The sequence below is a fragment of the Quercus lobata genome, chromosome 8 (assembly GCF_001633185.2).
Source record: "Quercus lobata isolate SW786 chromosome 8, ValleyOak3.0 Primary Assembly, whole genome shotgun sequence".
Classification (NCBI taxonomy): domain Eukaryota; kingdom Viridiplantae; phylum Streptophyta; class Magnoliopsida; order Fagales; family Fagaceae; genus Quercus; species Quercus lobata.
This window is the reverse complement of record NC_044911.1, coordinates 63243769-63261384: the sequence shown is the minus strand read 5'-3', so window position 1 is coordinate 63261384 and position 17616 is coordinate 63243769. Positions and strand designations below refer to the sequence as shown.

Below are 17616 nucleotides of genomic sequence, written 5' to 3'. Positions count from 1 at the left end.
TAACGCAAAACTTCCATGTAATATTGTTAGGTGTTCACAAATTTTAGTGAGTGTGACAGAATTAGCGATTTACATATAAAACAATACCGTATGAGATTATTGCACTCAAAATTGAAGAGACATCCGTATTTTACTTAGAAATCACATGGGAGTTCTGTACGCTCTCAAAAGAATTATAAGAATAAGGCAAAAATGGCTCTACTACGTACCTTGACTCATTGTGTCAAAGACAAACCCCACTTTCGAGGAAATAAACAAGCTTATATAAACAAACAAGACTTACGGAATTGAAAAACTTGTTAGAAACGTATGGGCCTCATATGGGGTCTAAAATTTGCCTTTGAGGCAAATTTTAATATATTCTTAATTCTTCAACAAGAATTTGGATGAACATAACTATATTTACAAAATCTCCCCTTCTTTCCATGCGCTTTTTCTTGTTTGCATGTTTTCATGCTTGATAACAAATATTTATGAGCATAAACTACTTCACGCATGCCACTCATTTCAAAGAATTCAGCGTAAACATGTTGGCATGGTGAATAATCAAGCATCTTATGTTTGCATTAAATGCGTCTGTAAGTAACCAAGATATGTCACCATAATTAGTCAGTTTTTCTTTGAAATGAATCAAAATGAACTTTTCAATGAGCTTATATATGTGTATATATATGGTAATGAAACTACGAACATATAAACTTTTGAAATTGAGTTAGATTTGGTGTATATACTGGTGTTCCAGTTCTGCTAATAGGTGCTGTTACTTGAACTTTGCACTCTAGACATTTGATGCAATAAAATCTTCTCATTCAAAAACAAAACAAAACAAAAAAAAAAAAAAAAAAAAAAAAAAAAAAAAAAAATCTATATAAACCCCATGTATTTTTCTTTGTAGATGGTCTATGATTGCGGCAAGCTTGCCAGGGAGATCAGATAATGATATAAAAAACCACTGGCATGCGTTTCTAATATATATTTTTGAAGTGACATTTAATATATTCTATTTTTGAGGAAAACAGTTAATATATTCTAATCAGACTAATTAATAATACAACCATATTCCTATATATATATATATATATATATAGATAATAATAATAATAAATAAACATATTTGACAATTAACATAATCTATTAAAAGATAAGTTCATTACACCATCCAAAAAATAATAAAAAGATAAGTTTGGTGGTGCAAAGAGGGTCCTAGTTTGGAGTCTTTGGACCAAACACCCCTTTAAAATTATTTATTTGTTGAGTTGATAGTTGAAACTGACCATTTGGTGAGTTATAAAATGAACCCATTTATATTAGGCCTATTTTAATTATATATTGGTGATTTCGATTAAAGTTGCAGTTCACAGCAATTTGATTTGGACATAGTTGTTGAAAACAAATGTAAGAAAAAGGCCATTATGGACTCAACCCCCTTTAAAAATTAATAATTTGTTGAGTTGATATCTGATGCTGACCATTCTGTAACTTAATAAAATGAACCTATTTATGTTAGGTATATTTTCATTATTGGTGATTTCACTTAAAGTTGCAGACCATAGCAATTTAATTTGAGCATAGTTGTTGAAAAAAAAAATAAGATAAGATGTAAGACAAAGGCCATTATCGGCTCAAACCCCTTTCAAATTAATAATCTGTCGAGTTTTTCTCTTTTTTTTCTTTTTTTTGGAGAAATAATAATTTGTTTGAGTTGATAGATGATATGACCATTTTGTAAGTTAATAAAATGAACCCATTTATATTAGGTATGTTTTCATTATTGGTGATTTATATATATTTAATTAAAGTCAAATCTAGGAAAAAATTCAATTAGATTTTAATTGAATTTTAATTATTATATAATTTTGTGCCACTTATGCTATCTAATTTTTTTAATAAGTGAGTTAATGTTGTGTATAAAACAAAAGGTCTAATATTAATAAATAATTAAAAACCTAATAAAAAAGAATAATACTACAGTTATAAACTATTTTACGACATTTTTACAAAATGTTGATGTGTTCAACTTCTTATTAGTTTTTTATCTAAATCCCACCATTAATATCACTTTTTCATTTACACTAATTACTCACCACATCAGCCGTTTATAAAAAATTTTGTAAAATAGTTTTTATCCCTAGCATTATTCATAAAATATTATTAAAAAAAAAACTTATGTGTAAAAAAAAATAAAAAAAACTATAAGAAAAGAAAGAATAAATCTCGTGTATATATTTATGGTTAAAAAAAATGTGCATTTGCTAAAGTTGTAGGCTATAGCAAATTAAATTTGAACCCAGGTTTTCTCCCAAAAAAAAAAATTGAACCAAATTGTTGAAAAAGAAAAATGTTAAGAAAAAGGTGATTATGATTATGGAGTCACCAACGGGCAAATCATTTAAATTTGAAAATTGAAAACAACACTCCAACAAAAAGAGAAAACGATTGTAGTTAAAATAATAAGAGAGAGAAATGAAAAGGAAAAAAAAAAGTGATTAATCATGCTTTATCCCTGGTCACATGGAAAAGAAGCTAGAAAGTGAAAAAGCTGGGTGTGTCCACACACACACAGCCACACTGGTATAGAGGAACAACAATTATGATCTTCGGTGGGTTGTATTACCTATTTTCATGACCCCATGAAAAGTATGTTCTACCATAGAAAAAACAATTGCACCCCACACCAAAAACCTCTGACCAATAAATGAATGAAATCAATAAGGTGACCCCACATCAGAGCAACAGTTTATTCCCATTAACATTTTTTTTTTACCTAAATATATTGTACTATATAGTTGACTATGACATTCATTCTTTTTTCATTAATATACTTTTTTTTTTTACCCTTTGGAGTTTACAATTTCTAATTTTTACTGACTGTTAAGTTATGAACACCAACCAAAAGAAAAGAACATGACAAAATTTCATCTTATTATATAAATCTTAGGAGATGAAGTTTGTGTCTAGCGTTTTTTTGTATTAAACACAATACGATTCGAATATGTGTTTAATTTTAAACATATGTTTACATTGAACATGCTACAATAACTGTGCATAACTGGACACAAACCGTATCTAATCTTATGTAACTGGTCTGCCCATAACTTAAGATCTACTATTATATATATATATTTTTAGTTTAATCCAAATGTCAAGAGGTGAGGACGTTCTTTGGAATATAAAATTTCTAATTTTTATACGTTGTGAGCACCAACCAACAGAACATGACAAAATTTTATCTTATCATATAAATCTTAAGTAACAGGTCCTGTCCATAACTTAAAGTCTACTATTCTATATTTTTAAGTTTAATCCAAATGTCAAGAGGTGAGGACGTGACTGTGCAAATAAGAACATTCCAAACCACAATCTTGTACAAAACCAGAACATGTTAATCATCAAACTTTGGCTCTTTATGCTATTAAAAAAGAGGGTTAGAGGAATATCTATAACGTAAGCTTAAGTATCCAACTAAAAATTTTAAGGAAAAAAAAAGTAGCAGAAAGCAAAAGTAAAATGCGAAACACCTTCTCCAAGCTAAAATTTGAAAAGTGTCAAAAAAAAAAAAAAGTAAAAATGAATTGGTCCAAAAATCCTACTTTAAAGTAAATAAATAAGATACATATATACTCTAGTTTAAAATTCATGACACTCGATGATTCTTCCTTACCACTAGCTCAAGACAATTTTTTTTTTTTTTTTTTCAAAAGAAGTATAAAACGAGTCCTAAACATCCAGCTTTTTTTAATAAACAATTATATATAGTTACATATTATAATTTAAAACTTGTGATATCTGTTTCATGATAATTCTTTTTAAGGGTTTCCTTCTTCTGAGTAGTGCAAGGATAAATTACTTTTTAAACCTTAAAATTATGGTTATGTTTCATTTAAATCTTAAACTTTTAAAATGGTTCATTTAAACCTAAAAATTTCTAAAAACATTTCATTCAAACATTCTATCAGTCTTTTTATCAATTAACTCCATTAAATTTAAACATCATGTGATCAATTGGTTGAAATATTTTGAAAGTTTAAGGTTGAAATGAGACACATGAAAAACTCTAAAGTTAAAAAATAATTTATTTAAAAAAAAAAAATCAATGGTTGAGAGTAAGAGAGGTGATTTAAATTCTAAATGCCTTTATTAGAAATACAAAAAACTACCATATAAGGTCCTTGATTATTAGTTTTTTAGTAGATAAATTAAACCAATTGAGATAAATGGAATGCATCTCAACATTCAACTTTATAATAATACTCAAATTTTCTCAACAAAAAAAAATAAATAAATAAACTGTTTGTTATTGCTAATAAACTAATAATCCATTGTGTGAGGGGAAAAATTTGTACACCAACACCAAAAAAAAAAAAAAACCAAATCCAAAAATAGTGGTGACGTGTGAAGTCCATAGATTTCCACGTGTACAACGTTATTGATAATAAAACAGTAGGGCCCACAAAACCAAAACCCCCAAAACCCATAGGCCTCTCACTTTTCAGAGTTGGTAAGACACAACTCTCTCTTCTTTCTTTCTGCTCTTAGCTTGAGTTTTACAGCAAACATAGAAAGCGCACAAAAGAAGAGAGAGAGAGAGAGAGAGACTTTAGAGCTCTCTATCTCTCTATTTTTTTCATAGAAGCATGCAAACTCAAAACCATTTCATAGTACTTTTCATTTCTACCCTTCACAATTCACTCACCACTCATTATTCTCTCTCTTCTTCCTCTGCCTTTGGTCAACCTTTGACTTTTCACGTTCATGGCGGTCTCAGACGTCGAAGCAGTGCTAGAGTTCTTGAGGAAAAATGGGTTTTCGGAGGCCGAGTCAGCTCTCAGACAGGATATGATTGAGAAGGGTCATCTGGGTGCCTTTGATTTCGAGAAATTCTTCTTTCCAATGGTGCCACCTCCGCCGCCGGTGAGAATTCCGTCCAGTGTACGGCGAACGGAGATCCAGGGTGCTGCAGCTGAATCTTCAAGATCGAGTTCTAAGTCCGAAGATGATGAGTTTGTGAGCATGGGGTCTTCTACTTCGGATGTGTGTTCTTCAGGTACTTGTTCTTACATTGAGTTTTATGTTAAAACTTAGTACTTTTTGTACATTTATTTTTTGGTTCTAAATGGTGAAACATTATGGCCCAGAAATCAAAATGGTTGTTCTTTTTTGGTCAGAGGAATTAATGATTATATGCTCTTTTTATGTGTTTTGGTTGTGCCGATCTTTATTCATCTGGTAGTACTTTCGTTTTGATAGAGACGTGACTGAGACTCTATCCAAGCGTATCAGAAAACAAGATTTTATTTGGTATACTATAGATTTTCACAGCACTTGTTCATGTTGGTGAACTTTAGTTGTTCCTATTCCCTCACATATGTCAAGTTGTTTACTTGTAATCTATCGTTAAGATTTTTTTTTTTTTCATCAAGTGTGGGCCTAAATTAGTTTTAGAAAAGTAGGCTTGATTGTGATCTAATTTTAGCATAGTCTGGCATCATTCTCTTTCTCAAGAAACGGAATCGTTTGCTTTACTTTCATTATGTTCCTACCACTTTCTTTTGTTAAATTATCTAAGCACTTCATTGGTAAAAACTTGCAACTTCATAGTTTTGGAGTATTTGGAATTGACCTTTAGCAAGTAAAAGAGAGTATGACTTCGAGATAGAATAGAATGGCAGGAAAGAATATATGTGGCCGATCCTGACTAATTTGTTGAGGATCTATAGCCGATCCAAAATTTTTTGGAACTAAGGCTTGGTTGTTGTTGTTGTATTCTTTCATATGATTTAAGTTTTAACCATCACTCTGATTGCCACTTGTGTCCTTTGTCACATATGTTTCTTTGATATGGGCATTTCAAAGGCATGTTTGTGACCAACTGGTCATAGAGAAGAGAATGCAGTAGTACTAACTTGTTAAATTGCAAAGTTGAAGTAGTCATTCCTTATTGTTTCTTATGCTTCCCATCATTTTTCTTCTCTGTTTGTCGGTAGTGCATTGGAGCAGTCTCAAAAGTTTTTATGAATGCAGAGTTCGTAAACCCATATGGTGTTAGATCTACATCTCAAGATGCTTCTGAAGTTTCATCAGAGAATTTATCTCAATTCGGCACAGCACGCGATTATCCTGATTTTGATTTGCAAAATGACTTGTTTTGGTATGATGAGAAAGACAATGGGGACTTCATGACTCCCAGCTATGAAGGGCCAGACTTCTTTGGCTGTCCAAGTGAAGATAAGTTTGTGATGACTTCAGAGAACAAGAAGCAACATGAGGACTCAACGGAAAAGGAATGTCTTTTTTATATTTCTCCCTTGAATGATGAAAATGAGCTGCATGTGGTGGACTATTATCATGTTGATAGTAATAATGAGCATGCAGGGTGCACTAAGGGGGAATCCAAAGGTTCTGCTTCTTATTGTTCAACCCCTTTCTGCAAATGCTGTGCAGGAGCTGGAGGATTTTATGGTGGAAATCCAGCAGACTACAGCAATCTGAGCTCAAAAGAAACTGATTTGAATGATATTCAGTTAGAGTTTGTAGGGGATATTCCCGCTGATTGTGACTCTACTGCACAACATAAAATAAACAAAACTACCTACTCTGTTAAAAGGGGTTCCACAAATGACTGGGTTGAAGATTGTAAAGGTTCCCCTGACTTTCACATTAAGGTTGCTGAGAAGGATTTCATACCAAATGGAATTGAAAGCTATGAATTTGAAGATGGTGGAAAGGTAAATGCAGAACCCCAGGAGCCTGATGCTGCTGCAGAAGGAGAGGATGTTACTGATGAACTTCTAATGTACAATACTAACGATGATGAATATGAAGTATTTGACCTCAGAATCATACACAGAAAAAACAGGTTAGTTGGAAATTCTTTCTTTTTTCTTTGAGAATTTTTTTCTTTTTTTGCAATTTGTCTGGATTGACTTGTTTTGGCTTTGGAGCACACGATCCCTTAGAAGTTTGGTTGTAGTCATCAAATGTTTCATACTGTTAGTTCTCTGTTTGATAGAGATTTGAAGCTTGTGTATTTGCAGGTTGATATGTAGCAATCAGTTGTACTCATGTGTTATGCCTCTACAGGACAGGATTTGAAGAAAACAAGGATCTGCCTATTGTGATAAATACTGTCATTGCCGGCAGATATTACGTAACAGAGTACCTGGGTTCGGCCGCTTTTAGTAAGGTTGTTCAGGCACATGATCTTCACACAGGAATCGATGTTTGCCTTAAGATCATAAAAAACGATAAAGATTTTTTTGACCAGAGTTTAGATGAAATTAAACTTTTAAAGCTTGTCAACAAGCATGACCCTGCTGATGAACGCCACATTTTGCGTCTTTATGACTACTTTTATCATCAGGTATGTCCTTGTGGCCCAGCATTAGCTCAAAGTGATTTTTTTTTTTCTTTTTGCTTTATGTGACTCAGATAACAAATGTATTTTATTGAACCTACATTTCAAAATCGTATAATTTATGTGTCCTTTTGTCTGTTTGGTATGTATATAGACATCTTAAATAGGCTCGCTAAGCTAATCCTGGTAGAATGATGGATTGGATATTTTACAATTAGCATGCTATTAAAATGTAGCTTTGCAACATAGCATAAAACTACCTTTCTTGAATAATGCAGGAGCATCTCTTCATTGTTTGTGAACTCCTCCGGGCAAACTTATATGAATTTCAGAAATTCAATCAAGAATCTGGTGGAGAAGCTTATTTTACCTTGAGCAGATTGCAGGTTTGTTTTATTATAATATCTACTTCCAAGGTTTATTCAATTTGGTTCCTTCTGCTGTTTGTTTTGTTTAGACCATCAGTCTTCTGGTATAAGTGCCTTAGATTCACGTGGTCCATATTTGTGACCCAGGATTTGTTGTTCTTCTCAGTAAAATTTTTATCTTCGTTACTTAGCCGTTATTAAGCCATTTTACAACCAGCATGAAATTTCGTATGCTTCAAATATTTCCACTTCACAGGTTATAACCCGTCAATGTTTGGAGGCATTGGCATACTTGCATCACTTGGGAATTATTCACTGTGATCTAAAGCCAGAGAACATACTCATCAAAAGTTACAGAAGATGTGAGATAAAGGTTATTGATCTTGGTAGCAGTTGCTTTCAAACCGACAACTTGTGCCTGTATGTACAGTCTCGTTCCTATCGAGCTCCTGAAGTAATCCTGGGCCATCCATATGACCAAAGGATTGACTTGTGGTCTCTTGGCTGTATCTTGGTGGAGCTATGCTCTGGGGAAGTATGTCTTTGTTTTGCTTTGTTATTATTATTAAATTAAAGTTAGAACATATGGTACTAACTACTTGCTTTTGAGGTCAAGCCAATTTCTAGCTCTCTTTGTGACCATTCATTTGAATATTTCAATTTCATGAAATTTATCCTGTTATTAGTGAATTATTTATGTATATGTGTTCACCAGGTGCTGTTTCCTAATGATTCAATTGTAATGATCCTTGCACGCATGATTGGGATGCTTGGTCCTATTGATCTCGAGATGTTGGAACAAGGGCAGGAGACGGACAAGTATTTCACACAAGAATATGATCTTTATCAGATAAATGAGGTTTGTTTCTCAAGTTTCCTGCCTCAATATGTGAAGTCTGTTTACATATTTTATCTAAACAAGACATTATGAATGTATAATGTCTTCCTTGCAGTTGGAAACATGACACATTAACTCAATCTCTTGCTTGTTGAAAGAGGCAGTATAAATCTGAAGTCTGATTTTTTAGAGTTTAACCCAACTTTTTCAGTTCATAGTTCTAAAATACTCTTTTGAAAGAGCTCAGCAAGTGCATAACCATAAGTGGCTAATTTGTCATGCTTTGTCAAGCGTAGACTATCACATTTTTTTCTTCTTTTCTTTCTTTTTATGTAGAATGTGGAAAATACATTCAGAAGATACTATTTATCTGTAGTGATGCTCTTATCAATAGTTTGTTTGTGTGTGTGTTGTGATGCATTAAACAAGTGGACCTATTGTTGCATATGGAATTAAACTTTAGTCTATATATGACATGCTGAGTTCAGGAAACAAACCAACTGGAGTACATAATCCCCGAGTCATCCTTGTTGGAGCATCGCCTGCAGGGTACCGATGACATGTTTATTGACTTTGTAAGAAACTTGCTTGAGATCAATCCAAAGCAGCGCCCGACAGCAGTCGAGGCACTAGAGCACCCATGGCTTTCCTACTCTTACCAGTCCAGTTCTTTCTAAAATCTCTGGAGTTCATTCTTTGTGGGATTATTTAAGTCAATTTTCATGAGTCTCATAAGCTGAGTAGCGCTTAGCATGGGAATGGAATGTGTTTCTGATTTCAGTTTTGGTTTTGTATATGCCTTTTTGTAAGGGCTTTATTGTATTGTACATTTATTTATTAAATTAACACGGTTTTTTTGTACAAAGCTTCTGCCTGATTCTTTTCGCCCTTGGTTCTTGGGGGTTTGTAAATTATCAAAGTCAAAGCACTCATTAACTAAGTAACCAGTGAGGAGGGTTGGCTGTTTGCTAGGGAGATCAGAATTAGAGAAATTATCCTTGAGGGTGATTCTCTGGTGGTTGCAAATGCTATTGCAGGAAGGTCTCCCCCACCATCTTCAATTGCCTTGATAGTTTATGGTATAACATCCCTATCATGTGAGTTTCGTGGGTTTCAAGCTTCTCACACAAGGATTGGTAACCAGCCGACACATTTATTAGCAAAACATGCTTACAGTGTTGAGCACCATGTTACGTGGATTGAGGAGAGCTCTTGTTTCTTAAAACGTGCTCTCACTAATGATGTAATTTTTTTTAGTTTGAATTAATGAAAGTTCTGTTTTCCAATAATAATAAAAAGTTTACTGGGTGTAATGAAATAATTTCTGCACAACAATTTGGATTGTATATGCTAGCGAGTTTGAAGTTCTTGTAATGTGCTGCATTATCAAACATAGTGTACAATTATTTTTTCTGTATACAATTTTTGTTCTTCAGAGCAAACGAGTTTTTTAGAATATCATCTACACAAAACAGAACTACAGCATTTCTTGTTGGCCTTTTAATGTTCTGAGTAGTTTTAATCTAAGAGGAGCGTTTTCCTGCAGCACGGTGCTGCTGGTGCATGCTGCAGCAATATAGCCCCAACATTTCAACTATGCAATATGATGTTTTAGGGTCTGTTTGAAACCCATTTATTTTGCTAAAACTGAAAACTTTTTATTGAAAGTGCAGTAGATAAAGGTAAAAGTTAGCTGAAATAATACAGTGAGACCTATGAATAGTATCAAAAATAAGCTGAATAGTAAAATAAGTTGACAAAAATAATATTTGTCAACGAATACTTAGTCATAACTCCACAATTAGATGAACTAGTGGCATTGTGGCAGAGGGCAGTTTGAGTAGTCTTATTGCAGGACCCCTTCGGCAGGACGAGGACCATCTGCAAATTCAAGAGGTTAGAGCGGGAAATTATTGGAACCTATTTGTTTGTTCCTTTCAATTCTCACCTAACATTTTAAAGTTATTAAAAGTTGTCCCTTTCCTTTGTGCACAACCTATGATGACAAAATTGTTTGGGCATCCTCTCCCTCTGGTGCTTTTGCTTTTGAGGCTAAGAATGCTCTACTTCTAGCCAAGGGAGATTCAACACACCAATCCCACTTTGCTGGATCTTGGATTTGGAAGCTAGATTCATTACCAAAAATCCAGCATTTCTTGTGGAAATGTCTTTGGCAGAGTATTCCCACAAAAGAGGTTCTTGCTAGCTGTGGGTATATAAGAGATGTGATTTGTCAGCTTTGCAATGGTGTGAGGGAATCAATCATTCATCTTCTTAGAGATTGTCCTTATGCTAAGGCCTTCTGGGAAAGCCCACGGGCTCCTAATTTTGTTCAAAACTTCTTCTCTCTAGATCTTCAAACTTGGCTCAAGATTAATGCTGGCAACAAATCAATATTGCATGAGTTTCTCCCATGGAATATTTTCTTTGCCTTTGCTGTTTGGAACCTCTGGACCCACAGGAACAAAGTGATTTTTGAGAACAAACAGTTGAGGAGTAATCTAAAAAGAGAAGTTCAAGCCGCTGCAAGTGAATTCCTCTTCTGTGCTTGCCGCACATCCATGCTCAAAAGGAAACAAATCCTGTCCAAACCCGAATTTGGATGGGTAAAGCTCAATACGGATGGTTCCTCTATAAGCAATCTGGGCTAGCTGGTGGTGGAGGTTTAATCCAAGACCATAATGGGACGTGGATTAAAGGTTTCACCAGGTCCATAGGCCAAGCCTCTAGTGTAGATGCCGAGCTCTGGGCTTTGAGAGATGGACTTATGCTCTGTGTTAATTTAAATTTTAGCTGTTGAGATTGAATTTGATGCTATCATTATGCTTGGTTGGGTCTCTAATAATGATAGTAGTAATTTACATCATGCCTCCCTTATTATAAATTACAAGACCCTCATCAACCAAATTCCTCAAGTGAGGATGAAGCATTGCTATCATGAAACCAACAAATATGCGAATGCTCTGGTACGGATGGGAGCCAATTCAGAGCAAGAATTTTTGTTATTTGATAATCTGCTTGCAGACTTTTCTATGTCATTGTTTTAAGATTCTGCTAACATGTATTATGAGAGACCCTAGTCTCTATATGTAGACGTTTATTGATTATCATTTTCTACTAAAAAAAATTCAATTAATACGTGGAAAAATGTAATATTATAATTTTATAAAAATATAACATAAAATTTGTAGGTGTTTTTTAAAAGTATTTTATATTTTTATAAGTTTTATGTAACTGAATATATAATATATTTGCATTCAACAACAACAACAATATATATATATATATATAGAGAGAGAGAGAGAGAGAGAGAGGTTCAAATTACACTTGGTATAACTCTGCAAAAGTTACACATTTTTTAGATTGTAGATTTCTAAAAGATCTAACGGTTAAAAAAATATCGTTAAATGTGATTGCTTTCCAACTTATTATTTAATTAATACTAGCATTCTCTATCTTTCTCTCTCTATCCTTATTTATTGCTTCCTAGTTTCTAGGAGATAATATTTTATTCCACACAACCTAACAAAACAAATAAAAAAAAAATCTATTTTCTTTGATTTCACAACAAGTACCAATTGTGGGGCCCAAATGATTTATGGGCCGGGCCCGTCTACCTGGGAAAAATCCGAAAGCCCAAGCCGAGAAGGGCTATGGCCCAAGCCCGACAAAATAGCCTGTGGATATCACCGAGGACGGCTCAGTCCTCGACAAACCCAAAGTTCCCCTCCCTGAAGGAAGGGTAAAAACGGTATAGGACCGAAATCAGGACGAAAGATCTAAAATATCCAGGGAAAGCTGCTCTCACTGCCATTCAATGCTCTGAACCTGACAGAGCCGCAGTCTTTGGCTTTTACAACCACCCTCAACGACTTTGAATATGGGCTGATGGGACAAGTATCAATTTTGGAAAGGTTGACCCTATACGTGGACGACGGACAATGAACGCAGGCGAATATAAAAAGGAAAAAGAAGTAACCTAAAAGGGGGTTGGGAAAAATGGCCAGAAACCAGAGCTTCCCAGCCCACCTCTAGGAGAAAGACTCCAGAGGTGTAGGAAAACTTAAACTTGTTCGGACACCGCGAAAAACCCACCTCCTATCGATCAAGGCCTAGCCCTCCAAACCCACGCTCTACAAATGATATTGTTGGGGGCCTTTTCACGTGCGAACCCGACACTGTTACGGTTCGCCACGAATCGCGTCCTTACAATTGGTGCCGTCTGTGGGAAGGGCTTGTGTGTTGGTATAGGAAGTGGGTTGATAGAGTTTCTTCGTTATATCTAACCGTTGGTTATAGGGTTCTAGTATAAAGTTCTGTTAGGAACTACGTTTCTTGATTAGGGGCTTGGTTGAGGAGCTAACTCCCTTAAAGCTAAGGTCCCCCGTAAAGAGCAAACTAGGCACTTGATAACGTTAACCGTATGGATAAACTCTAGGGGCTTGGCTGAGGAGCTAACTCCCCTAAAGCCAAGATCCTGCACAAAGGGAAAACTAGGTTTTGGACAGAACCAAGGCATTGCATAGTCACCGGACTCAAGCCTCAGGGGAAACCAACTACCTGGATGATGAAAACTAGGTTTTGGACAGAACCAAGGCATTGCATAGTCCACCGGACTCAAGCCTCAGGGGAAACCAACTACCTGGATGATGAAAACTAGGTTTTGGACAGAACCAAGGCATTGCATGGTCCTCGGACCCAAGCCTCAGGGGAAACCAACTACCTGGATGTAATGAAACTAGGTTTTGGACAGAACCAAGGCATTGCATGGTCCTCGGACTCAAGCCTCAGGGGAAACCAACTACCTGGATGTAATGAAAACTAGGTTTTGGACAGAACCAAGGCATTGCATGGTCCTCGGACTCAAGCCTCAGGGGAAACCAACTACCTGGATGATGAAAACTAGGTTTTGGACAGAACCAAGGCATTGCATGGTCCTCGGACCCAAGCCTCAGGGGAAACCAACTACCTGGATGATGAAAACTAGGTTTCGGACAGAACCAAGGCATTGCATGGTCCTCGGACTCAAGCCTCAGGGGAAACCAACTACCTGGATGATGAAAACTAGGTTTCGGACAGAACCAAGGCATTGCATGGTCCTCGGACCCAAGCCTTATGGGGAAACCAAATACTTGGATAAGACAAGGTTTGAATCTCGTAAGATGGGTTACTTGGTAAGAATGTCAGGTCACTTCATCCACGGCTTGAACACCATAAAAGGTTAAGGTCAGTTAAGGTGTAAGGAAGGGAGTGGAACGCCCCAGCACTTAGTCATATTAGAAGGCCGCTCATTTGGTGGGTGATATATCTTCAAATGGTTGTTCCTTACATGACATCAAGCCTTCGTTTTTCTCCTCGGCTAGCATGGGGTAAGTATGACTCTTCACTGATCGGCCTTATTATGCCAAGCATTTCTATTAAAGTTATGGTAACATCTTTTTATTATCAAATCTTTTGGTTTTAGTCGTCATTGATTTAGATGCTATATTATTGTGCCGAGCAGCGTTTGTAGATCCAAAAAAAAAAAAAGGCATAGAGACAAAACATGCGAAATAAAATAACAACGATTTTTATTAATACGAAAAACTATTACAATGTACAAAGAGGGGCTCGAACGAGCCTATGCAAAATGTGAACTGCCTAAGCGACGGTTACATCCGTAGTACAGATAAGTAAACTCCCAGGCGTCTTTTAAACTCGTCTTCAAAGTCTCTCCAATCTTTGCCTCAATACCGCTCATATTATGATAAGAACCTTCTTTGGGAGGAAATGGCGGAGAAGGAAATAGTAAGGAAGAAATCAATGAAGAATATGGAGGAGATGAATGAAGAAGATGGAGGACATGAGTAAAGAAGGAGGAGAAGAAGAGAGAAGAGATGAAAGGAAAGAAAAAGGAGCAAAAGAGGGAGAAGTGAAAGCACCAGGGTGGAACTGGTGCTGGGAAGACTAAGAAAAGGAGACGGAGAATAGCCCCAGTGAAGGAAGAGGGGAAGAAGTAGAGACACTTAGTCCCTGCCTCGATCCTGACTCCCAACACACTGGAGCCATACTAGGTATGCTCATAGGAGAGCGGTTGGTACTGATGATGGGTGTTCTCGACTCAGTCACGCCGAAAGTTTGACGTGACGAGTCCCTGCTTCGGATTTTGACTGAAAGGAGGGTGAGGTTGATTTTGAGTCTTCGCCATCCCTGTCCCGATTGAGCCATAATGAGCTTTATTGGAACATGGCGTTTATGAGAGGGTTTTGGCTCTCGCATCGCTCGTCGTTATGGTAAAGTGTATCACGATTTAGTGCGTAAACCATTCGGTAAAATGAACCTTGGGGGAGGCCAAATATTTCAAATCTCAGAAAGATGAGAAGGAATTATTTACAAAAACAATAACCTCCGCCCTTCCTTCTTATACTGAGGGGGGAGCGGGAGACATTTAATAGGTTCAGATATCCAAAGGAATCTGCCAACACGAACATGCCGGTTCCGTTTCTCCACCCCATCAAAACAAACCGCCGAATTAAAGCAGTCTCGTAAATAGTGGTCATTAAAAGCACGTTTTAGGATGCCCAAACGATACGAGCGCGTCAAGCGCGAAATCAAAAGGCTGCCTCATAGACCGGCGCGTTTCTTGGACAGATGAGGAGCCGCCAGCATTATTAAAAGGCCAAATTAATTGGGCCGTAGGAAGAGGTTTGGCATCGCCAAAACCCCCCTTTCCAACCAAGAGGTTGGATAGCCGGGTTTTGAGGGGCTATTGTGGGGCCCAAATGATTTATGGGCCGGGCCCGTCTACCTGGGAAAAATCCGAAGGCCCAAACCGAGGAGGGCTATGGCCCAAGCCCGACAAAATAGCCTGTAGATATCGCCGAGGACGGCTCAGTCCTCGGCAGACCCAAAGTTCCCTTCCCTGAAGGAAGGGTAAAAACGGTATAGGACCGAAATCAGGACGAAAGATCTAAAATATCCAGGGAAAGCTGCTCTCACTGCCATTCAATGCTCTGAACCTGACAGAGCCGCAGTCTTTGGCTTTTACAACCACCCTCAACGACTTTGAATATAGGCTGATGGGACAAGTATCAATTTTGGAAAGGTTGACCCTATACGTGGACGACGGACAATGAACGCAGGCGAATATAAAAAGGAAAAAGAAGTAACCTAAAAGGGGGTTGGGAAAAATGGCCAGAAACCAGAGCTTCCCAGCCCACCTCCAGGAGAAAGACTCCAGAGGTGTAGGAAAACTTAAACTTGTTCGGACACCGCGAAAAACCCACCTCCTATCGATCAAGGCCTAGCCCTCCAAACCCACGCTCTACAAATGATATTGTTGGGGGCTTTTTCACGTGCGAACCCGACACTGTTACGGTCCGCCACGAATCGCGTCCTTACACCAATTAAAAACAAGAGTTAAATAAAAATAACTTTCAATTGCTCCTTGAAAAAACAAAAACAAAACTTCAATTTTGAGCCTATCATACACTAAACAAGCAAACCTCCCACCTTTTCATCACCAAGCAATTGAAATTTTGAAAGGTAGACCTTCTAGACTTGCTGCTTCAACGTAGTCTTACCAAAACAGAAAGGGAAAAAAAAAAAATCATATACCACACCATATAATAATTGTGTAGGTTTGTTAAAAATTTTAATTATGTAAATGTTTTTTGTTTATATGTATATATTAAAACATTGATAATGTAGAATTCAATTTTAAAAAAAAGTGATAGCATGCGTTTGGATAAAAATTAAAAATTAAAATTATTTTACTATTATGTTTATTTTTGCTACTATTTATGGATTTCACTGCACTTTTTGATACTATTTATGAGCCCCTACTGTACTATTTCAACTAAGTGACTAACTTTTACCTTAATCTATAGTACTTTCAACAATAAGTTTTTAGTTTTAGCAAAATAAGTGGTATCCAAACAGACCCTTAGTGTATGATAGGCTCAGACTTGTTTTGTTTTTTTGTTTTTTTTTTTTTTTTTAAAGGACCAATTGGAAGTTTTCTTTTTTTTTAAAAAAAAAAAATTATGGAACTTTTCTTTTGTTTTGTTTACTGGTGTTTGGCAGCCATGACCCACCGAGGTGGCCCCTATGTTCAAACTCATTTTTTTCTTTGTTTTTTGTTTACACAAATATATACTTTTATCTTCACCGTAATTTTTTTTTTTTTTTTTTAAAGTTATCTGATGAGAAAAATTTATCTGATATAAAAAAATAAAAAAAAGTTATTTGCCAGTCTAACCAGAAAATTAGATTATTTTTTTTTTCTTAGGTTGTGTTGAACAAAATATTTTCTCTTGGAAAGCAATAAATAAGGAGAGAGAGAGAGAGAGAGAGAGAGAGAGAGAGAGAGAGAGAGAGAGAGAGAGAGAGAGAGAGAGAGAGAGAGAGAGAGAGAGAGAGAGAGAGAATGCTTGTATTAATTAGATAATAAGGTGGAAGCAATCATATTTAATGATTTTTTTTTTAGCTGTTAGATCTTTTTTAAATCTACGATCTAAAAAATGTGTAACTTTTGTAGAATTACACTAGGTGTAACTTGAATCCATCTCATATATATATATATATATATATATATATATGAATGTATGTATGATGAACTTAATTTGATAAAAAGATTTAAATTACATAATTATAATATTATTTTATATAAATAGAGAAGATTTTATTAAAATGATTTTTTAAAAAAATATTATTGTAGGGTCCTTGGCCCAGGAGTTTATTATCTACCCGTATATTGGGCCTGTGGCCCAAGCCAAGAACAAGAATTTGCCCGAGGAGGAGAAGTCTTCATCATAGGAGACTATTTTGATGAATAAAAAGGTGCGAGTTGGTCATAATAGCTCAAGAGAGTGTGCCGAGAATGAAGGCGTCCTTGGCTAGACAAAACCGAGGTCCTAAGAGATGGGTTATCGGCAAGAATGACGATCCCGAAAATTCAGTTGGAGCGGACAAGTATTGCAGAGACATCAGATAAGGAGGAGTCCCAAAATATCTTAGGTGAAAGTTGCTGCCTCTGCATTAAATGCACTGCAGCTAACTCTCTGACTGCATTAATG

General features: G+C 36.0%; 1 protein-coding gene across 3 annotated transcripts; it reads left to right on the top strand.

Annotated features, from left to right (window-relative positions):
- Window positions 1-4485: 4485 nt before the first annotated feature.
- On the top strand, window positions 4486-9425 carry LOC115955704 (serine/threonine-protein kinase ppk15). 3 transcript variants are annotated; one of them, XM_031073964.1, is made up of 7 exons: window positions 4486-5044; window positions 6022-6856; window positions 7081-7360; window positions 7633-7740; window positions 7979-8257; window positions 8438-8581; window positions 9049-9425. In XM_031073964.1, exons 1-7 carry the CDS (start codon window positions 4753-4755, stop codon window positions 9235-9237), a joined length of 2127 nt encoding a protein of 708 aa, XP_030929824.1. In that variant the 5' UTR covers window positions 4486-4752; the 3' UTR covers window positions 9238-9425. The 3 variants fall into 3 exon arrangements, with proteins under 3 accessions (XP_030929824.1, XP_030929825.1, XP_030929826.1); XM_031073965.1 differs by having other exon boundaries at window positions 4931-5044; window positions 5985-6856; XM_031073966.1 differs by lacking the exon at window positions 4486-5044 and having other exon boundaries at window positions 6709-6853; window positions 7077-7360.
- Window positions 9426-17616: the final 8191 nt, after the last annotated feature.

Bases quoted from the DNA above. Each gene is read 5' to 3' on its own strand.
- LOC115955704 (XM_031073964.1), top strand. From the start codon at position 4,753: ATGGCGGTCTCAGACGTCGAAGCAGTGCTAGAGTTCTTGAGGAAAAAT. The intron at 8,258-8,437 runs GTATGTCTTTGT...TGTGTTCACCAG, and splicing joins TGGAGCTATGCTCTGGGGAA to GTGCTGTTTCCTAATGATTC. The intron at 8,582-9,048 runs GTTTGTTTCTCA...TGCTGAGTTCAG, and splicing joins ATCTTTATCAGATAAATGAG to GAAACAAACCAACTGGAGTA.